Raw genomic sequence first — 21,124 nt, forward strand, 5'->3', positions numbered from 1 at the left:
GAGGAGCCTGATGTGGGGCTCGATCCCGGAATGCCCAGGATCACGCCCTGAGCCGAAGGCAGACGCTTAACCACTGAGCCACCCAGGCGCCCCAATGAAATATGATTCTTAAAATAGAGAATGTGTTTGCTAATACACTATCTTGAAGAAAAAAATAAGCAATCAACACACATTAACAAACAGAGAGATAAAATAAATAAGAATGACGGCTTTAATAGCCTGCACAACTTCAAGCTTTATGTAAATTTCACATGTAAGGCAGCATCAGCAGTTACAAGGCAAGAGCTAAAATATGATTTTAAAGTGGCCTGGGTCATGATGGTAGCATTGTTTGTAAAGCAAAAACCAGGGAGAAATACAAAAGTCCTTCAATAAAAATATGTTAAATAAATTATGCTCACATCCTTGTGATGGAATTTTAAGCAGTTATTTTTCAGTGAGGTAGAGCCATATGGGCTGATATGGAAATATCTCCAAGAGGTATTAGTAAGCCAAAAAAAAGTTCAAAACAGTGTGTATAATATGAAAAGAATATGCTTTATATATGGATATAAGTTCTTAAAATTTTTTTTGGACAGGTCTGAAGAAACTATTAACAAGCTTAACTTTGGGCAGTGAAACTGGCATTCAAGAAGTGAGGAGAAAAAGACTATTTTATGTATCTCTGTATTCAAATTTTTACCACCCGGATGTATGGTTTAATTTTTTTTTTAAGATTTGTTCATTTAGGAGTCGGTTAAGCATCGTGGGCTCGAGTCCCGAGGTGGGATCCCTGCTCCACAGGGAGCCTGCTTCTCCCTCTGCCTGCCGCTCCCCCTGCTTGTTCTTGCACTCTCTCTGTCAAATAAGTAAATAAAATATTTTTTAAAAAAGATTCATTTATTTATTTTAGAAAGAGGGAGAGAGAGAAAGAGAGAGAGAAAGAGAGCCAGGGCAGGAGCAGAGCGGGAGGGGGAGAGACAAGCAGACTCCCCACTGAGCTAGGAGCCTTATTCCCAGGACCCTGAGACCATGATCTGAGCCGAAGGCAAATGCTTAACCAACTGAGCCACCCAGGTGCCCCCCCCATGGTTTAATTTTTAAGTATACAGTTTAAACAGGAAAAAATAAAAAAAGACTTATTTGCACAACAGGCACTGACCCTCTGCACGGACAAGTCACCCCGTGGCTGCTTTCCTTGGCCCTATCTCCAGTCTGCTTGGCCGCTGCGTGTTCATGACAGTGAGCTCCAGTGCTGGCTGTGTCTTCACACTTTTCTCCTCTGAGCTTAATTCCGCTCAGCTATGCCCCTCTCAGCCTCTCCCATTAATCTCTGATAATAGGTCTTCACCACCAGCCACAACCCTGTTCTGGTTTCAGGCTAAACCCTTGGCAGTTCCGGAATGGGGGCTGCCACGGTGATCACAAAGTGACTAGCAGAGAAGCGCATGGATCTGATGCAGATGGAAACCTCTTTCTCTTTTCGTTTCTTCCTGGCCAAAGACTACCCATTCTCTAAGACTTCACTCCAGGGACAACTTCTCTAGAAACCCTGCTCTGAACTGCCACGTCAGAATGAACCCCTCTCTCACCAGTATTATTTTACACTCTGTTTTTACCTGATGTATACTTGGCACATTTTGATTTGTATTTCAGTTATTTGCGCCTGAGCCTACTGGGTGGTGTTCCAAGGTCTCAGTGTTTTTGGAAGCACCTAGATGGAGCCTTGTCCTCAATGAATGCATAGTTATATATTAGTGGACCTGATTTCTATTAAATTGAAGTTGAAAACTTAAGGGTACAATCTAAAAACAATATGCAAGACTTTCAGCCCTTGGTGACAGTCATGGGTTCCACTGGCAATTCCACTGTGACCGAGAAAAAACTGAGATTCAGCGTCCTGCCAAACAAGACAAGCCACACAAGATGCTAAACAAGCACTAAAAAGCATCAGCAAATTAGTGTCCTTGATGTAGGTCCTCAATTTTCTACAGACACCTCCCCCAGCTAATTTCCATAGTTCCAGAGGACAGCACTCAAAGAAGCCACATGTCTCCCAGCCTTAAGGTGAAGTTGTTCGTATATGAATTGGGGGTGACCACTCTCATGACTCGTTAGCAACAGGACAGGGAGAGTAGAGAGCCTCTGGAAGAAGAATTTAGAAGCACTGTCCCCTGGCACTATGACTTCTCATCACTGACGTGACAACCCTACAGAGATTAGGAAGCAGCCTACCTTAAGATAATGACGCCATCACCCAGGCAATTTTTAAAAAACCTACATCTGGTTAGACTATGCTGTTCTAGGGGAGAAGGTGCAGAGTGTTTGAGGGGACGAGGAACTGGCCACAGAGCTTCCTCAAAGTGCCTACCTCTTGGAACAGAACGAAGGTGAAGATTGACGCAAAGTCACTTCTCGCGATGCAAAGGCACCGAGAGAGGATATGTGTGGGATATACACATGTTTATGGAAGATCCGACAGCAGTGTGGTGCATATATGAGAAATAACAGGATGGGGAAACACCTGGTTTGTGCTGGAAGGAGTCAACGGATTATGTGTGCACATGTGATGGTAAATACACAAGCTAAGAAGTAAAAAAACCGGACCAAACCAAACCAAAACACAACAACTAGAATCCAGTCCAGTTCTGTCCTAGCAGACCAAAACTGAAGGTAAGGCACTTAACCTTTCTGAGCATCAGTGTCCTAATCTACTGCAAGGGGGGTAAATAAGCCTATTCTGCCTAACCTGGGTCATGAAGACTCCACTACCCAAAAAATAAACTGAGCCTTTCTTATAAAGCACTGAACTTATTTCCAGAATTTTCCCGTCATGGAAATGATGGAAGCTTCCACATGTAAGAACCAAGAGATTCCTTTTTAACTCTATTACTCCTCACAGCCAGAACACAAGATCCATGATACCGGTGGAAGAAAATTCAGACTCAATACCAATCACATTATTTTAAATGAATCTATAATTTTTTAAATGATACATAATCAACCAACCCTTATGGTAGTAAAAACAAATACCCTGCTTCTTTCCTGCATTATGTATTGTTATGGGGGGAAACATCAATGCTTTTATTGAGGATGTCATCCAATTAAAGTTTTTAGTGCAAATTACTTTCTTTCACTGCTAAAGGTCACTGCCAGAGAAGAGCAACAAGGTGTTCCGCTTGAATGAAAGCACATGTAGAGGAAAGAGCCAGCATATGCAGATTTCAAGCATGTACTTATTCCAAATATAAATAAGATGAATGAGTCTCAACGTATACGGGTGTAACTTAAGCATATTTAACACTACACCCTTGAATAAAAGAAAGAGAGGAGAAATGAACAAGCGAGAATGAGAGAAGCCTGTACTTCTGCTGTTACTTTCCTTCAACCTAGAACTTAGCCTCCAGCACCACAGCCAAGTGTCAAATGAAGCAGGAGAATTTAAATTCTAGGTTTTAAGCTTCTAACGGTTCAGTATCTGGTGAGTCAAGAGGTTTTCAAGGATTGTTGTGACCTTACGTATTTTTCTTTTCTGGGATGAGCTGCTTATGAAAACAAATGGCTAGAATAGCCATAACATTTAGTCTAGAAATGTCCTAACACTCCAGGTTTATGTGCCAGATATTATAGAAGACCCACTATCCAGGACTTTCAAGTGTCAGAAAATCACATTCCTTGCAGAGGAAAAGACATCCAAACAAAGGAAACACACACACACACATACACACACATCATGCATACACACAGATATTTTCACAATGACAGTTTTAGAAATAGAATGAAGCAGACTTAGAAGAAAAGACAAGCCAGATCATCTTAATCAATGAAGAAGAGAATGCCCCGTACCTGGTGACCGCCCGGGTGCAGATGGTAACGAGGAAACAGCCAGCCACAATCATCCAGCCCCAGCCTCCATCTGGAGGAGAGCTGGACCGAACTCTAGTTCCTTTTGCCATGGCTTCAATTCTTTTTTCTTCCTTTTCGAGTTACTCCAATAGCCCAGTTATGATCCTGGAAGAAGTTTGCCGTCCAGTGACTTCCGATTGGCATTCAAGATCGGCAGAGAATGCTACCTGGCACATAGGTTACCAGCCATCTAAAATCAAAAATCAGGACATATTTATATTTTACTGTCATATCCAAAGGTTGATTTTTCACTTGACAAAAATGATCATTACTTTCCTGTTAAATATGATTATCTGTAACTATGGATGCTGGACTGAGGCAAAGACCATTAGTTGTCCTTGGTACCCATTCTTCTTCTTTTTAGTAAGAGATCCTCCCATTATTTAGCCAAATCCATGTCCACCCAGTTTGATACCATATTTCCTAGCTTCTCTTGCAGGTAGATGTGGCAACATGGTTTAGTCTAAATAAAAGGGATGGAAGAAAAAGCGATGAGCCAATTGTGGCTCATGAGCTCAAAGACAGAGGCGCTTTCCCAGGACTTCCACCACCCCCTTCCCCACAGACGAGCATGGATATGGGGGTGAGACAGCTTTACCCACACAGACCAGGACAGCACCCAGGGGGCTGGCGGAGCTACAGGGCAGAAGGAGCCTGGGTCCCCCAGGTGACAGTGGAGAAGGGCTGCCTCTCCAGCTCCAGACTTTACAGACCTCTACCCTGTTATACAAAATACCAAAAAGCTTCCATCTTATTTGAGCCTCTGTATTTTGGAGCCTCTCTGTTACAACAGCTTAGACCATGTCCTACTTATGGCACTGAATGAGTCTGATAGTAACTTCTCTGGCATTGGTCACTAGCAATGCTATAATTTTTATTTATTTTTATTTTTTTAAATTTCTTCTTCAATGCTATCATTTTTTAAGTGTGATGAAGGAAAGAAGAGAATGACAAATAAATGAACCAGAACAGAGAGCCCAGCAGCGAGTACATAATGATTCAATATAGCTAAATAAGGTAGCAAAGATTGGTGGAGAAAAAAGGATTACTCACTATATCATGTTACAACTCTCCCCCTAGTTCTTAACCTTCTGGATAGGTCAGAGTTAAATGCAAAAAAAAAAAAAATCATTAAAAATCTAGATGAAAATATAGGCAAATATTTATCTGATCTCTCGATAGGAGAAGGACTCTCTGAGATGTAAGGTAATGTAACAAACCAAGAGGAAATTTTGGTTGATTCATCTAAATTAAGATTTAACACTTCTACATTACACAAGATGTAATAAATAAAGCCAAATGATAAACCACAGACTTGCGAAAAAAACATCAGCAATACATGATTCGAAGAAGTAATATCTGCAACATTAATTCATTCAACTACCGGCACTTACTGAGTGACTACTAGGTGCCAGGCAGATTTCAGGGCTCCAGGAATCCTTACGGTGGGCAGACACTCAGGTACTCCTATGGTCCCGCCTCCTGCTGTTCTCAACTGTGTATAATCCCTCCCCTTGAGTGTGGGTGGGACCTGAGACTTGCTCCTAACCAGAGTAGGGCACAAGTGACAGGACATGAATCCCATGATTATGTCATGTTATGTAACACTCAGTCGTGCTAGAAAACTTGCTCTCACTCTCCTGCTGGCCTTGAAGAAGAAGCTGCCATATTGCACACTGCCTATGGAGGGGGCCACGTGGAGGGGACTGTGGGCAGCCTATGGGAGCTGAGGACAGCCTCCAGGAGACAGCAAAAAGCTGAAATTCTCAGTCCTACCGCAAAATGGAAACAAATTCTGCCACAACATCTCAAGCAAGCTTAGAAGCAGACTCTTTCCTGGTGAGCTTGGCTGACATTGTGACCGCAGCCTGTGACATCCTGAGCCGAGGACCCTGTTAAGCCATCCTGGATTCTGACCCCACAGAAACTATGATATAAGGTGCTCCTTAAAGCATTCTTTAGCGTAACAAACAGGTTTCTGAATTACTTTAAGGGATGAATTATTTAAGGCACAGAGATAAGAGTTTTGACAGATCCTTTTTTCCACTGGATGGAGTCAATCACTCAGTTGTTGGTACAACTTGGTTATGACCACCAGACGAAATCTGAGGTAATATTAATTCAATAAAACATGATTTCAAATATGACAAAGCATGGATTATTTGGAGCACAGGCTATGTACCACTTGGTAAATTATGGGCAAACCAAATAAATACAAATTGTTTTAACTTTAAAACCACATTTTTTTTTTTAAGAAAATAGCTCACAGTGGAATCTTGCAATCTTTAAAGCTGCCAGAACATGGGGGCGCCTGGGTGGCACAGTCGTTAAGCGTCTGCCCTCGGCTCAGGGCGTGATCCCGGCGTTCTGGGATGGAGCCCCACATCAGGCTTCTCCGCTAGGAGACTGCTTCTTCCTCTCCCACTTCCCCTGCTTGTGTTCCCTCTCTCGCTGGCTGTCTCTATCTCTGTCAAATAAATAAATAAAATCTTTATTAAAAAAAAAAAGCCGCCAGAACAAACTGGCAACCTGTGAGTTCAGTGAGCAAAATACAGAGCAAAGATAGAGAATGGGATTCATTCCTTTCCCCAAGAGCTCCTTACCCCTTCTGCCCTATGAGGACACAGCATGAAGAAGGCTGTCTAGGAGCAAGGAGATGGGCTCTCACCCAAAACCAATTCCGCTAGCACCTTGACCTTGAACTTCCCACCTCCAGAACTCTGAGAAATAAAGGTTTGTTATCTAAGCCATCTAGTCTAGAGTAGTTTTGTTATAATAACCCAAATGGACTTTAGATCTCCCAATTCTCTTGAGAAAGTGGAAGTGGCAGAGACACCGGGCAGGCATTCCCTTGCGGCAGCTGTCAGCGCTCGAGTGAAGGAGCAGCACATTCCTGGATCAGGCCTGTACCCCCCACTCCACCCTGTCCCTGACCTCCTGTCCTGTCCAACCCCGCGGTCTCACTCATACCCAACACTGGACAGGCCCCTGCAAGCAATAGCTTCTCTACTTTTGCCGATACCGTGTTGCCGTAAGTCAGAGTTTCTTGAAGGGCCAGATGTGAGTCACATTCATGGGATGCTTATGTCTCGCGCTCCCTCTCACGATTTCAACGTCGCCAGCATTTGAAGTTCTACCCACACCTGTGCGCACGCGCGCGCGCACACACACACACAGTGAAATAGCTCACTACTTAGACATAATTGGGTGCCAGGTGTCACGAAATGGTGGAATCAATTGTACAAGTAAAACAGCCAAAGCTCAGAAAGCTCTGGGCCTGGGCTTAGTTCTAGCCTCTTTGTAGTTTTTCCATTAAAATAACTCCAAGGTTAAGCTGTTTTCCGAATGAAGACTGTAAACCCACCAACACATAAATGTCCAGTATCCGGACCGTCCTCAGTCAGTGCTGCCCAGGGCTGTTCAAGAATGCTGAACCAGGGGCGCCTGGGTGGCTCAGGTCATGGTCCTGCAGTCCTGGGATCGAGCCCCGCATTGGGCTCCCTGCTCAGCGCGGAGCCTGCTTCTCGCTCTCTCTCTGCCTGCAGCTCCCCCTGCCTGTGCTCTCTCTCTGCGTCAAATAAATCTTAAAAAAAAAAAAAAATGCTGAAACAGGCAGTGAAATATAGTGCAACAGAACGAGAATTAGAAAGTTATTCAAATTCTTTGAACAGTAATCTCATCGCTGGGAAGTTATCCTAGGAAAACAATTTAAGGGAAGATGGCCACTAGGGGTGGACAATAATAGTTGCATTATGAATAATATATGACACAGAGACAGCTTAGGTGCCCAGCAACTGGGAAGTGTTTCGAGCGTTATGACACATGAACAAATGGAACAGTATCCAATCCTTTAAAACCATAAACAAGAAGATATTATTGTAACATGGGAAAACATCTACGATGCCACCTTAATGTGAAAGGAAGTCTCTAAAACTGTGTGCACACTGTCAGGACAAGCTAGGTAAAACTTACATAGACGTTGTATACTTGCAACCAGCACAAAGAACAGAAGGATATGCAAAAAGGTATACAGTTGCAAAGATGATGCAAAAAGGTACACAGCTGGTATAATCGTTAGGAATCATTTTCAAAATTGTATTCAATACCATTTTATATACAGCTTTCTTAGATCAGGTCTACTCCTGGATGTAAATATGACCACAGACATTTCCTTTGTATAGTGTCTCAAGGACTAGAAAGCACCATATCACTTATTGAAACAACACAGTGAAAATTAGGTGATTGTTTAGTAGAGGACGTGATGTACGTAACAAGCCCCCGGCAAAATAAAATGTTCCGTCTCATTACAAAAATCTTAAGCATCATTAACTTTTCCTTCGCCTCTTGTGTCTCCAGATGATTCCATTTTCATTTGTTTTAGTTGAACGCCTCTCTCTGGCATTCCCACATCTTATGAGTTAAGAACCAATTTGTGCAGATCTCTCCAAAAAACACAATTGCAAGAGTCCAAGCCGCGCAGGGCTGACAGCACCGGGAGCAGAGGTCTGTTGTAAGCTAAAGTCAACCTGGGTAAAAGCACAGAGCCGGGAACATTCTCACAGGGTTCCGGGGTGGGAGAAGCGGCTTTGAAAGCATCAGGATGCGGTACCATGATGAATAATTCCTCACGAACAGACCCACTTGAGCCTCACAAGCCTCAGAGACGGGCCCTGTTTTCTCCCGTTCACGAGGATGGAGCTGAAGCCCAGAGGAATGAAGGGACTCACCCGGCAGCGCAACATGGAGATACAGGTGGAGGGAGAGCCTGGCAGATTTTGCACAGTGCGCTTGCCCATCCACCCTCCAGATTTCCAAACGGCTATTGGGCATTGCTGTCAACAAGCCACACAATCAATGGCAAAGCTTGAGCACCCACTCGTGTGAGTGATCAGGACAGAAGGAAGGGGGAGGAAGCCCACAGGTTAACACAAGGGTGTACTGCCCCCCAAACAACCTGTGTTTCTTTCAAAACAGGTCATTTAATAGATTTCTATGTATTCAGAAGAAACACACAGGTTGGACAAGGCTAACCTAGTTTCCTAGAGATTTTGGAGCAGCCTGCGGTTCCCCTAGAATATCGGCCTGCGCATTCTTATACATAATTAACTGCCCTGATGAGCCGCAAATATAAGGAAAAAGTCCTTTACTGAGTTGATAGTATACCTAAAACTATATGCAAAGGAAGCACGTTACCATCACGAGAGTCTTCATTTTACTGATCAGCCTCTAATTTATTTCATGTTTACATCCAACCACTAAAATAGAATTGCATTCTGCATCTCATTCTGGTTTCGGGAAAATCTTTTTGGAGCAAGAGAGGCTCTATACCATGATGTTCCCCTAAGGTTACTTTTAATAGTATAAATTAGGATATATGCTCAATTTCACTTTGTCCTCCTTGCTTTAAAAAAATCTAACCATTTGCAGGGGAGCCTGAGTGGCTCAGTTGGTTAAGTGTCTTCCTTCAGCTCAGGTCATGGTCCTGGGGTCCTGGGGTCCTGGGGTCCTGGGATCGAGCCCTGCTTCGGGCTCCCTGCTCAGCAGGGAGTCTTCTTCCCCTCCTCCCTCTGCCCCTTCCCCCATTTGTGCTTTCTCTCTCACTCACTCTCTCTCTCAAATAAATAAGTAAAATCTTTCTAAAAGTTTTTATACTATTCTTACTCTTACAACTTTTCTATAAATGTGAAATTATCTCTGGGGCATCTGGGTAGTTCAGTTGGTTAAGCATCTGACCCTTGATCTCAGCTCAGGTCATGATCTCAGGATCCTGGGATCGAGCCCCTTGTCAGGCTCCCTGCTCAGTGGGGAAACTGCTTCTCCCTCTGCCCTCTGTCCCTCCCCTCTGCTCATGCTCTCTTTCTCTCTCTCTCTCAAATAAATAAATAAATAAAACATTTTTAAAAAATCTAACCATTTGCAAAGAATTCTTGCTAACAGTCAATAACTTTCCAGGAAAGCACTGCGTTTGTGGGGCAAATCTTTCATGTTGTCCTGGGTGAAGTTTTCTGAAGTGATCTCTTCTGTCAGTAGAAGACCTATGACAGTCAGTGTGCTGCTAGAGAAAAGTCCGCAGTGGTCCTGGAACCACTTGCTTTGTTAGGGCTCCCAACGCTGTCTTTCTCGCTCTTTCCTTCCTCCATTCCCTTTTACTTCCGGTGCCTTAACCTTTAGCTGTATCCTTCTTTATAAATTGCTTTGCAGCCACGAAACAAATAGAGGTGTGTGGGAGAAAGATATCAAGAGCGGGAATTAAGACCGTTCGGTCTAAGTGACACGAGGTAGTTGTGTGACCCTGTGCAGATCACCTCCTCTCTGCTGCCACTTCCTAATCTATAAAAAAGCCAGGGAGCTGAATTACCATTTATCCTTCAGACCAGGAGACTGATGATTAGGTATCTCTTCCCTCAAAAGTGAGTCACCTGGTCGACCAGGCCCTTCTCAGGAAACTGATCGTTCTACTCTGTTGTCACTTAAGAATCATGAAATTTGCCAGTCTCTCTCTTTTTTGAGGCATTTCTAAAATATACCTGTACTGCAGATAGTATTTTTGGAGTATCTCTTGAGGTGTTTATTACCTTTTGTTAGCAAGCCGGTTTTCTCTCACTGGCCCCCTTCTATCATTAAGGCTAAGCCAAGAAGTTGGTTGCTGTAAGAAACAACGAGTCCCATCCATAATAAATTCATTCATAACCGAGGAATCAGGACTGTGTTATAGGGGAAGTTTCTACCACATGAAGGGAGAGTTGAAGCCTGCCCAGAGAGGAAGGGTGAAAGGTTTTTTAAAAGGAAGAGCAATGAGCTCTTTCAGGACTGCACTTCTGATTCTCTTGAGTCTTGACCGGGGGGACATAAATGGGATGGTGAAGAATTAGGAACTGGGTATTTGGGGGAAGGAGTTGCAATAAGGAGGTTTGTGCTATGAATCCTGTGGGTAACTGTAGACAGACCCTACTTCATTGGGGGCCCTTGGCCGTGATGCACCTGGGCAGACAGAAAGCCAGAGACGGGGTCCAGTGTCTGTCCCTCACTCCCATGTGATACAGGAGTGATCCTGGAGCTCTCCTACATTCTCCATGGAGACATGGAATACATCTAAGAGATGAGAGGCAGGGCTGTGGCAAAGGGGAAATAGTCTGAGCCAAATGGAAGTCATCGCTGATCTTCAAGAAGAACTACAACAAGAAAGGTAGGAATTCCCCCAAGTCCTGACCATAGAGACCGTATGAACCAGAAGCAGCAGACACATCAGCACAGTACACAGTGAGGATAGAAGCCAATTCCTAGAGCCCAGCAAGATGAGTGTCACCAGCAGAATGCCGAGGCACTGACACTAAGGAAAGTTCTGCTTAGGCCAATGAGAACTCAGGGAGGGACCTGCATGCCAACCACCTCGGCCACCCTTACCAGGAGGACACATGAGTTCTCCCTAAGCCGGACAGGCAGAAAGGAGACAGAGGGATAAATACCACAGAAAGGAGAAACAACACTTACTTAAAGATTAACCCTGGATGTAGCTGAATACTGATCCAAAAAGACTGAGCTAAGATGAAAACGAGTACTTTAAACTGGCAAAGACAGCCAGAAACTTTTTAAAACTGAGATATAATGTATACACACGCAGTTTTAAGTCTATGTTTCGATGACTTTTGACAATGTATACACTCAGTAACCGCATCCACCACAACCAAGGTAGAAACATTCTCCTCACCCCCAACATTCCCCCACGCTCCTTTGCAGTCGATCTCCACCGACCTCAGCACTATGCTGCCACTGATTTGCCTTCTGTCCAATACAGATTAGTTTTGTCAGCCAAGAATTCCATAAAGATGGAATCACATGATGTGGACTACTTTGTTTCCAGATTCTTTCAATCATGATAATGTTTTGAGATTCATCTAGGATGTTGTGTGACCTGTAGATTCCTTTTTATTGCTGAATAGTAATCTGTATTATGCATCTACTGCCATTTATTTCTGTATTCAGCTGCTGATGGACATTAGGGTCCTTTCCAGTTTTAGACCATTATGAACAAAGCTTCTGTGGCATCCATATACACGTCTTTTCATGGACATCTATTTTCATTCTCTTGAGTAAATATGTAGGAATGAAACTGCTGAGTCATATTGTAAGTATATATTTAACTTTAGAAGAAACTCCCAGACTGTTTTTTAAAATGGCTACACGATATGATGAGTAATAGATTAGAGGTCCAGTTGGTCCATTGCATAATGGATTTTCAGTGTAATTTTAATTTGTGCTTCCCTGATGACTAAGAATGTTAACCATTTTTTTCATGTACTTATTAACTCTTCATACATCTTCTTTTGTCTATTCAAATCTCAGGCACATTTTGGGGGGATTGTCTGTCTTTTATTGAGCTATAACAATTCCTGAATATTGTAGCTACAAGTCCTTTGTAGACATGGATTACAAATATTTTCTCCCATTCCATGGCTTGCCCCTTCATTTCTTAGTGATACATTCTGAAAAACAGAAGCTATTAATTTTGATGGACCAGAATTTGTTATTTTTTCTTGTGTAGTCAAATATAGTTCCATATATTAGTGGTGAGCGATTACAAATTTAAATTTAAAAATACCACTTCATGGTAGCATCTCAAACCACGAAATGCCCAGGAATAGACTTAACATAATATTTGCATTCTTTTTACACTAAAAACTACAAGACAGTGCTAAGAGAAATTTATAAATGTGTAAGAGAGAGAGAGAGAGAGATACCATGTTTATGCCATGGAAGATGTCAAATCTATCCAAATTGATTGATACTTTCAAAGGCTACGAATCCCAGAGGACACCACGTGCCCCACGGGGCAATGTTCCAAGTGCCCTAGGAAAGCATTCCAACACTTTTCTGCAGGGCCTTTAGAGCGGTGGAGCAGTGTTCTAGCTAGCCTTACAGACTTGTAGCCTGGGGCGAGCACAAGCTCTGAAAAGGACTCAATGTGGAGGGACGTGAAAGAAACTCCTCTGTCTGCTTGGGTTTGCACAGTCTCCGGCCAGGGGAGCCAGCTGTTTTTTCCATTTGGAGTCTCTGGGTCTTAGGGATGCCTTCTACTGCATATGGATTTATTTATTTTTGTTGCTCAATGGTTACACATGTGCTACGAAAAATAATATTGTTCTCGGTAAAGAAAAACTAGTGATTTGCTTTTTGTTCCCCTTTCCTTTCTGCTTCTCTCTGCTTAGTCCTCCCACGGATCCTGCTAACAAGGGAATAAATAACTACCGACTTCATCCAGAAATTTGGGGGTGTCTGTTGGGCGCCTTCGAGCACTAAACTGAAACACTGACTTCTGGTCATGAAGCTGCCTGAGTTCCAACGCTGGGCGTGAGACTCTGGGGACAGGAACACTTTACATAAGACCTAGAATAAACAACAGAGCAATTTACATGGTATTTGGGCCAAGAGAAGGAGAAAAAGGTACGACCTGTGATTCACGTAAGACACAGAGCATAGAAAGCACCTTCTTTCCCCTACTGCCAGCTCCTACCCCGCAGAGCTGCTGAGTCTAGGCAACATCAGAAAAATGCTTGCTGCTGCATCTGATAGTTTGTTGACAGTTTAATTCATAACCAGGAGCTTGCCCCCAACTTCCGTTTTCTGTCATGATGGAGCTCTCGTCTCTCCTCTTTGGAAGTACACGTAACAGAAGTGAGAGGCCTGGGCTGGAGCCCTCTCTGATAAAAAATACAATATGCAGTCAGGGATGCCTGCGCCTTTCACGGTGTCTGGGATGAAGCTGGTACCCCACATTTGTGTGGCTCCGTGAAGAAATTCCTGTGTCTAACTCTGTGGCCTTGCAGAGGTCTTCAATTCTAATTTTGCACTCTTACAGCGTATGTAATTATTAGGTCAGAATATGTTCTGTCGAGGCCTTGTGGCTGCAGAGGAGAACCTTGGGGCTTGAGATGCATCGCACAGAGTCTTTCTGTTAGGGCACAGAGAGCCTTTTATTGAAGAACAGTGCTGCCTGTCTATACCACAACATTTTCCTCACTCTATAATCACGGCTACCGCCATGTTGTGGCAATGGGAGAGGCAACCAGTCAAATATTTCAGTTGGCTCGAAGTAAACCCCTCAAGTCATGCGGCGTTGGGGGAGAACTGGTGTTTGAAAGCCAGTTCAGGCAGAACTCAGGTCTGCACGGAGTGTGAGATCCCTAAGAGCGGGGGACCCATGATGCTTCTCATGCCTCAGATACTGCCTGGAAGACAACAGGCACTCAACAGACATTTAGGGAACGAACATCCCCAATTCTCGAGTTATGGATGTCTTCTCAAATCACATGGGAAAGGGGTATAGGGAGGTTGAGGGATGGGGCAAGAAATTACCCATCTGTTCTTTGCTGTTTTTATCCACTGTCAAGCCAGACTGACCAGCCTTCACAGCATCTGGGTAACAGAGCCTTAAGTGAATGTATCTCACTGAATACACCAGCATGGCCAGGCCCTGCCCCCAGACCAGGCCAAACCTGCAAACATAACTTCACTGCCAGTATGATGGAAAAACTCAGATTTTTCCTTCTTGTGTAGGGAAAATCCAGTTCTTCCCTACTATGTGTTTCTCTCCCATGAATCTCCTTTATGGCTCACACAAAACACTTCACTTCTGACACTTCTGGTCACCTCCACACCAAGAAGCAATTCTGGGACATCAGCAGGGTGTCCAAGAATTCAACTCAATTCTGACATTCTACCCAGAGAAAGTGTCAGAGCCCACAGGTTAAGGGCTCAGTCCCAAAAGACTGTCCTTCCCCCCACCACCTTTGGACACCAGTCACATGCCTAGGGTATCATCTGAGCTTCTGACCAACAAACGATAGGTCAGTGGTGCCAATGACCTCTTCCCTGGGTTCCACTAATTTGCTAGAGCGGCTCACAGAACTCAGGGAAACACTCATGTTTACCAGTTTACTATGAAAGCCTATGATAAAGGATACAGATGGACATCTAGATACCAGAGGTGTGCAGAGCAAGGTATGTGAGCAGGGCCACGGGACTTCCATGCCCTGTGTGGGTATGACACTTTCCCCATACCTCTACGTACTCCCCAACCCAGAAGCTCCCTGTGCCCCACACTACTGGGATTTTATGGAGGCTTCCTCACCTAGATGTGATCAATTTTTTTTTAAAGATTTTATTTATTTGACAGAGACAGCCAGCCAGCGAGAGAGGGAACACAAGCAGGGGGAGTGGGAGAGGAAGAAGCAGGCTCATAGCAGAAGAGCCTGATGTGGGGCTCGATCCCATAACGCCGGGATCACGCCCTGAGCCGAAGGCAGACGCTTAACGACTGTGCCACCCAGGCGCCCCAGATGTGATCAATTATTAACTCCATTCTCAGTGCCTCTCCTCTCCCTGAAAAAGGGAGGGGGTGTGGGGCTAATAATCCCAAGCTTCTAATCACGGCTTGGCCTTTCTGGGGACCAAGAGAGTGGCTAAAAATGCACACGGGTTGCTGCAGGGCTCACCTACAGAGCCTGGCGCTTGGCCCACTGTCTGGCCCACGTTGCACAGGCCATCAAATTCCACAGGCCCTTAGAGATGTTTATTTTTGCGCTCTGTAGACTCCGCTCACGGCTTGAGCCACGGTAGGTCACACAAAGGACAAGGTGTTGCCAAGGCCGAGAACGTGGTGTACTCTTAAGTGCAAGACCGAGCACCGGAATTTCTTTCTGGAAATGAAAAACTTCGAAATGATTTTACAAAAATTCTTTCAAGATGTGGGTGGTTGTCTTTGTCTCTACCCTGGTAGAAATAGTTAGAACTGAACCCGTCCCATTCTACTCCCCCCTAATTTTGGACCCAGGGAAAAGTTTGGTGAATTTTCACAACAAAAGCCTTGGAAGTAGTTCCCAACGAACTTTTTCACATGTGAGTTCGCTCTATACATTTTTAAATATTTCCTAAAAGTAAATAAATAAAGTGTTTCCTTAGCCAAACATGGCAACAGTTATATTTTTAATGTCATTTGTTGATTAATAAAATATATAACGAGACACCTAGGTGGCTCAGTCAGTTAAGCGTCTGCCTTCTGCTCAGGTCCTGGGATTGAGCCCCCGCATTGGGCTCCCTGCTCAGCGGGGAGCCTGCTTCTCCCTCTCCCTCTGCCTGCTGCTCCACCTGCATGTGCTCTCTCTGTCAAATAAATAAATAAATAAATAAAATCTTAAAAACTATATAAAGACATCAGTTAAAATGAATTTTATGGTACTTTCAAATATATTTTATTTTATAAATCACCAAGGCACTTACAAACACTTGACAAAGCCCGACAATTAGGTAAGATGTTTTTCTGTCCCGGGTGGTGCTGCATGTACTGTGGATTTGCACACCCTGTACTAATTCTCTCGTCTCTGTCCCGGTCAGAGACCCTCAGATTAGAAGCCCCTCTCTGTTTATTAAGGGTAGGGCTAGTGCCTTAGAGAACATAAATTCCTTCCAGTTTACTAGGTGCATTATTTCTCCAAGGTCCTAGTAGGGGCCAGGAAGTTGGGGAGACCTCAACAAAGACATTTATAAAGATGAGAGCTGTGTTCATAAACTCTAACAAAGGTCAGTAGAGTCCCCTGGGGCTAGTAACAGCGGAAGATATTACCACCTCTGGGCCTGAAAGGCAGAGGGAGAGAGCAATTACCAGAACCTTCTGTAAAGTTACCGTAGAAAATCCTGGGCAAAGGAAAGCAGCCAGGTCCCAAGGATCAGACAGTAAAAGAGCCAAGGAAACAAATAAACCAGCCTCTCCCTCTTGACGCCTTTCAAGTCCTCTCAGTGGCTGGACCCACGGGGGACCCAGTGGCTGCAGCTCTTATGTGCCAGTCTCCCAGGGTAGAAATGGATGGACAGTGAACTTAGAGGGACAGAGGAAGCCATCCTGCACCCCAGTGTGGGCTGCAAGCTTGTGTCGCGCACCAGGGCTATGGCTGAAAGATGAGGAGAATTCCTGAGCCGTCGTGGGCTTGCCTTTGAACAAGATCAAGTCACTTGAGGTTACCAACTCCAATCTTTTGGCTTATTTCAAATATAAAACTCAATTGTGAAACTGACGTCCTCTTTTGCTGCTCTTACTTTAGTGATCCCTTATTTCAGCCAGCGATCACCCTTAAAGGGACAATGCCCAAATCTGCGTCTCTGCTGCCAACCTTCCTCAAGCTTCCGAGAGCCTCCAAGGTACCCCCAACTCACGTGTCCAAAAAATCACTGGCTCTTCTCTGCTGGAAACACCGTGTGTGTGTGTGATGCTTTTAGCATGTTCAACTAGGCATACTAGAACACCCTGAGTCCCCTTGACAACTCCCAGCTCTCATAACAAGGGAGGCCAACTCTTACCATGTCCGCTTGTGTGCCTCTCACATCTGCCTTCCCACTTGCATTTCCCTTCGTCTTGGCCCTGAACCGAGTCGGGGCCTGCCGCTGCGCGCCCAGCTCCACCCGCCCTGCAGAGTGACCCTGTCTAGACTTCCCTGCTACTCGCTAACGGCAAGCTCTTATTGAGTGTCTCACTGCCTCGGTTCCCTTATCTGCAGGACAGAGCCCTGGATAATACCTACGACTGGGGACAAAGACCTCCTTTCCATTGATTCCACGTGTTGGGAATCCTGGTAGATGTGACACCCCTGGCCTTTCTCGACCTCCTTGCTGACGTTTCTCCACAGCAGGAAAGCAGTTATCTGACTTGTGACTTGGGGAGACCCAGGTACAGTTGCATCGGTCAGTTCAGCCCTTCTCTTCCTCGGTATTTGTTTTGTTTTGGTTTTTTTGGTTTTATCTGGTTTTGCTTTTGTTTGTTTGTTTTTTCCCACCTGGGATCTGCCTGTTAGTAGAAAGGGCCCATCCTTCTCAGGTCTTCCATGCTGTAAATGAAATAGGGGCAGGTGCCCTTGCAAGTCAGCCTGTGGCTGGCAGGGCTGGCAGGGATTGCGATTAGGCAAATCTGTATTTTTGTGGGGAAAGTACTGCAATCCTACTTGGCTGGTATTCCTAAGCCTCATTCCCCAATGCTCAGCATCATGAGTTGTGAAGGTGGCATTTTGATCTTTATGGGTTGAACACCTGTTTCTATTTCTACATTGGTTTTGAACTTAGGGAAAAGATGAGTGCTTTTTTATTGATCCTTTCAAATCCCCATTCCTGCCTCATAGAGTTATTTGGAAAATGAACTGAGGTAATCCATATTATATCACAAAGCATAGGATCGCCTCACAGCATAAGCATTCAAATTAATGTTAGCTATTATCACTCTCACTGTTGTTATGGACAGCCTCCGTGAGCATTAGGAGAAGGGTGAGGAATTTAAGATTTCAATATCCTATGATTATCATAATTTTTTATATCAAGGTAGCATGGGAGAGTAACAGTTACATGAGGTAGAACTTTATAAAGTGCAAAAGAAGACCTACCATCTTCCCCTGTCCAGAGACTTCACACTGCAGCATGTATGTGTGTTCTGAGGCTGGGTGTGCAGAATGTTCGGAGACAGCAGTTCTCTAAGAAGGAGGCTTACAAGAGGCCCTTAGGCCATGATGCAGTTGTAAACAGTAACATAACACTGCCAGAAAAAAAATTTTTTAAAGAAAAGAGAGGGGTGCCTGGGTGGCTCCATCAGTTAAGCGTCGGACTCTTGATTTCGGCCCAGATCATGATCTCGGGGTCCTGGGATCGAGCCCTGCAGCATGGGGCTCTGCGCTCAGTGGGGAGTCTGCTTCTCTCCCTTTCCCTCCTCCCTTCCCATTGCTCAGGCTCACTCTCTCTCTCTCTCCAGTAAATAAATATTTTTTTAAAAAAAGAAAGGAAAAAGTGACCCACATTCCTCTGACAGGATATCCCTCTCTAAAGGATTCCAGGGGTTCCCTCCTCCCTCCACTACTGCTCTTGAGGCCTTCAAAATTGCCACAAAGAGGAACGCCCGGGTGGCTCAGTCCATTAAGCGTCTGCCTTCCGCTCAGGTCATGATCCTGGAGTCCTGGGATTGAGCCCCAAATCAGGCTCTCTGCTCTGCGGGGAGTTTGCTTCTCCCTCTGCCCTTCACCCTGCTCGTGCTCTCTCTCTCTCTCTCTCTCTCTCTGGTAAATAAATAAATTAAAATCTTTTTAAAAAACCTGCCACAAGTATGAACACTGCATCACATTGTTAAGCACACACAACAGGGCCCTGAGGTGGCTCAGACATGCCTGGCTTGGAAACCCAGCTCAGACAACCACCAGCTGAATAACTTTGACTCGGGACCTGGTTTTCTGAATCCCAGACTCCTGCCGTGTACATCTGAGTTCATAGGTCCTCTCTAATGGGGCTTTCATGAGGAGTAAAGGGCAAAGTACATGGAAAAACACCTCCGCCTATTAAAATATTCTCAAAACATGCTTACCTAAGTTAAACTTCTACCAGCTACTAGTTCGAATAGTGACATGAATACCAAATTATTAATAAATGAATATCTTCATCAGAGCTGAAAGCACCCATATTTTTCTTCCTAGAGCATCCAAAGGGAAAAAAGGCCAGGAGAACCCAACGACCTCATGTTGCTCTGTCAACTATCTCTTGTGACCTAGAGACAAAACAAAAGGGGTCGATAATGGGCAGAGAATGGCAGAAAAAAATGACGGAGAAAACATCAAGAAATACCACGGTTCTTGAACATTTAAACCAATTCTCACTTCTTTGCAGAATTTAGTTGATTCTTTTGAAATGCACGCTGAAATTCTCTGCAGGCAATTATCTGTATACTGATTATCTGCATCCACATTCTCTTCCCTTTTAATGACTTTTCCTAAGGGGTACATGATGGCACGTCCCAGCCTCGGATTCCAATAAAGCCCTTCCCAGGGATGGTCATGAGGACCGTAGCAGCATCAAAACCACGCCGATGCTGGGCTAACCCACAATCAGAACACAAAATGTACGCGCTAGGCTACAGCTACAGAAGATACATATGTATAAAGACAAGACGAGGGGCCCCTGGGTGGCACAGTGGTTGAGCGTCTGCCTTCGGCTCACGGCGTGATCCCAGCGTTATGGGACTGAGCCCCACGNCCGCCGCGCGCCCAGCTCCACCCGCCCTGCAGAGTGACCCTGTCTAGACTTCCCTGCTACTCGCTAACGGCAAGCTCTTATTGAGTGTCTCACTGCCTCGGTTCCCTTATCTGCAGGACAGAGCCCTGGATAATACCTACGACTGGGGACAAAGACCTCCTTTCCATTGATTCCACGTGTTGGGAATCCTGGTAGATGTGACACCCCTGGCCTTTCTCGACCTCCTTGCTGACGTTTCTCCACAGCAGGAAAGCAGTTATCTGACTTGTGACTTGGGGAGACCCAGGTACAGTTGCATCGGTCAGTTCAGCCCTTCTCTTCCTCGGTATTTGTTTTGTTTTGGTTTTTTTGGTTTTATCTGGTTTTGCTTTTGTTTGTTTGTTTTTTCCCACCTGGGATCTGCCTGTTAGTAGAAAGGGCCCATCCTTCTCAGGTCTTCCATGCTGTAAATGAAATAGGGGCAGGTGCCCTTGCAAGTCAGCCTGTGGCTGGCAGGGCTGGCAGGGATTGCGATTAGGCAAATCTGTATTTTTGTGGGGAAAGTACTGCAATCCTACTTGGCTGGTATTCCTAAGCCTCATTCCCCAATGCTCAGCATCATGAGTTGTGAAGGTGGCATTTTGATCTTTATGGGTTGAACACCTGTTTCTATTTCTACATTGGTTTTGAACTTAGGGAAAAGATGAGTGCTTTTTTATTGATCCTTTCAAATCCCCATTCCTGCCTCATAGAGTTATTTGGAAAATGAACTGAGGTAATCCATATTATATCACAAAGCATAGGATCGCCTCACAGCATAAGCATTCAAATTAATGTTAGCTATTATCACTCTCACTGTTGTTATGGACAGCCTCCGTGAGCATTAGGAGAAGGGTGAGGAATTTAAGATTTCAATATCCTATGATTATCATAATTTTTTATATCAAGGTAGCATGGGAGAGTAACAGTTACATGAGGTAGAACTTTATAAAGTGCAAAAGAAGACCTACCATCTTCCCCTGTCCAGAGACTTCACACTGCAGCATGTATGTGTGTTCTGAGGCTGGGTGTGCAGAATGTTCGGAGACAGCAGTTCTCTAAGAAGGAGGCTTACAAGAGGCCCTTAGGCCATGATGCAGTTGTAAACAGTAACATAACACTGCCAGAAAAAAAATTTTTTAAAGAAAAGAGAGGGGTGCCTGGGTGGCTC

The 21,124-nt window shown here is 44.6% G+C and overlaps 1 protein-coding gene across 7 annotated transcripts in view; it reads right to left on the bottom strand.

Annotated features, from left to right (window-relative positions):
- Positions 1-21,124, bottom strand: part of SLC16A12 (solute carrier family 16 member 12) — a 75,265-nt gene that overhangs the window by 16,757 nt on the left and 37,384 nt on the right. For 5 of the 7 annotated variants that reach the window (XM_034662920.1, XM_034662917.1, XM_002917292.4 and 2 more), the window contains one exon: positions 3,826-4,075. In XM_034662920.1, the coding sequence (XP_034518811.1) occupies positions 3,826-3,935 (110 nt within the window). In that variant the 5' untranslated portion in view covers positions 3,936-4,075. Of the gene's footprint in view, positions 1-3,825; positions 4,076-6,152; positions 6,303-7,249; positions 7,433-21,124 lie in introns of those variants that run through there. The other 2 variants (XM_034662918.1, XM_034662921.1) reach the window with 2 other exon arrangements.

Source organism: Ailuropoda melanoleuca, chromosome 6 (genome assembly GCF_002007445.2).
Source record: "Ailuropoda melanoleuca isolate Jingjing chromosome 6, ASM200744v2, whole genome shotgun sequence".
NCBI lineage: Eukaryota > Metazoa > Chordata > Mammalia > Carnivora > Ursidae > Ailuropoda > Ailuropoda melanoleuca.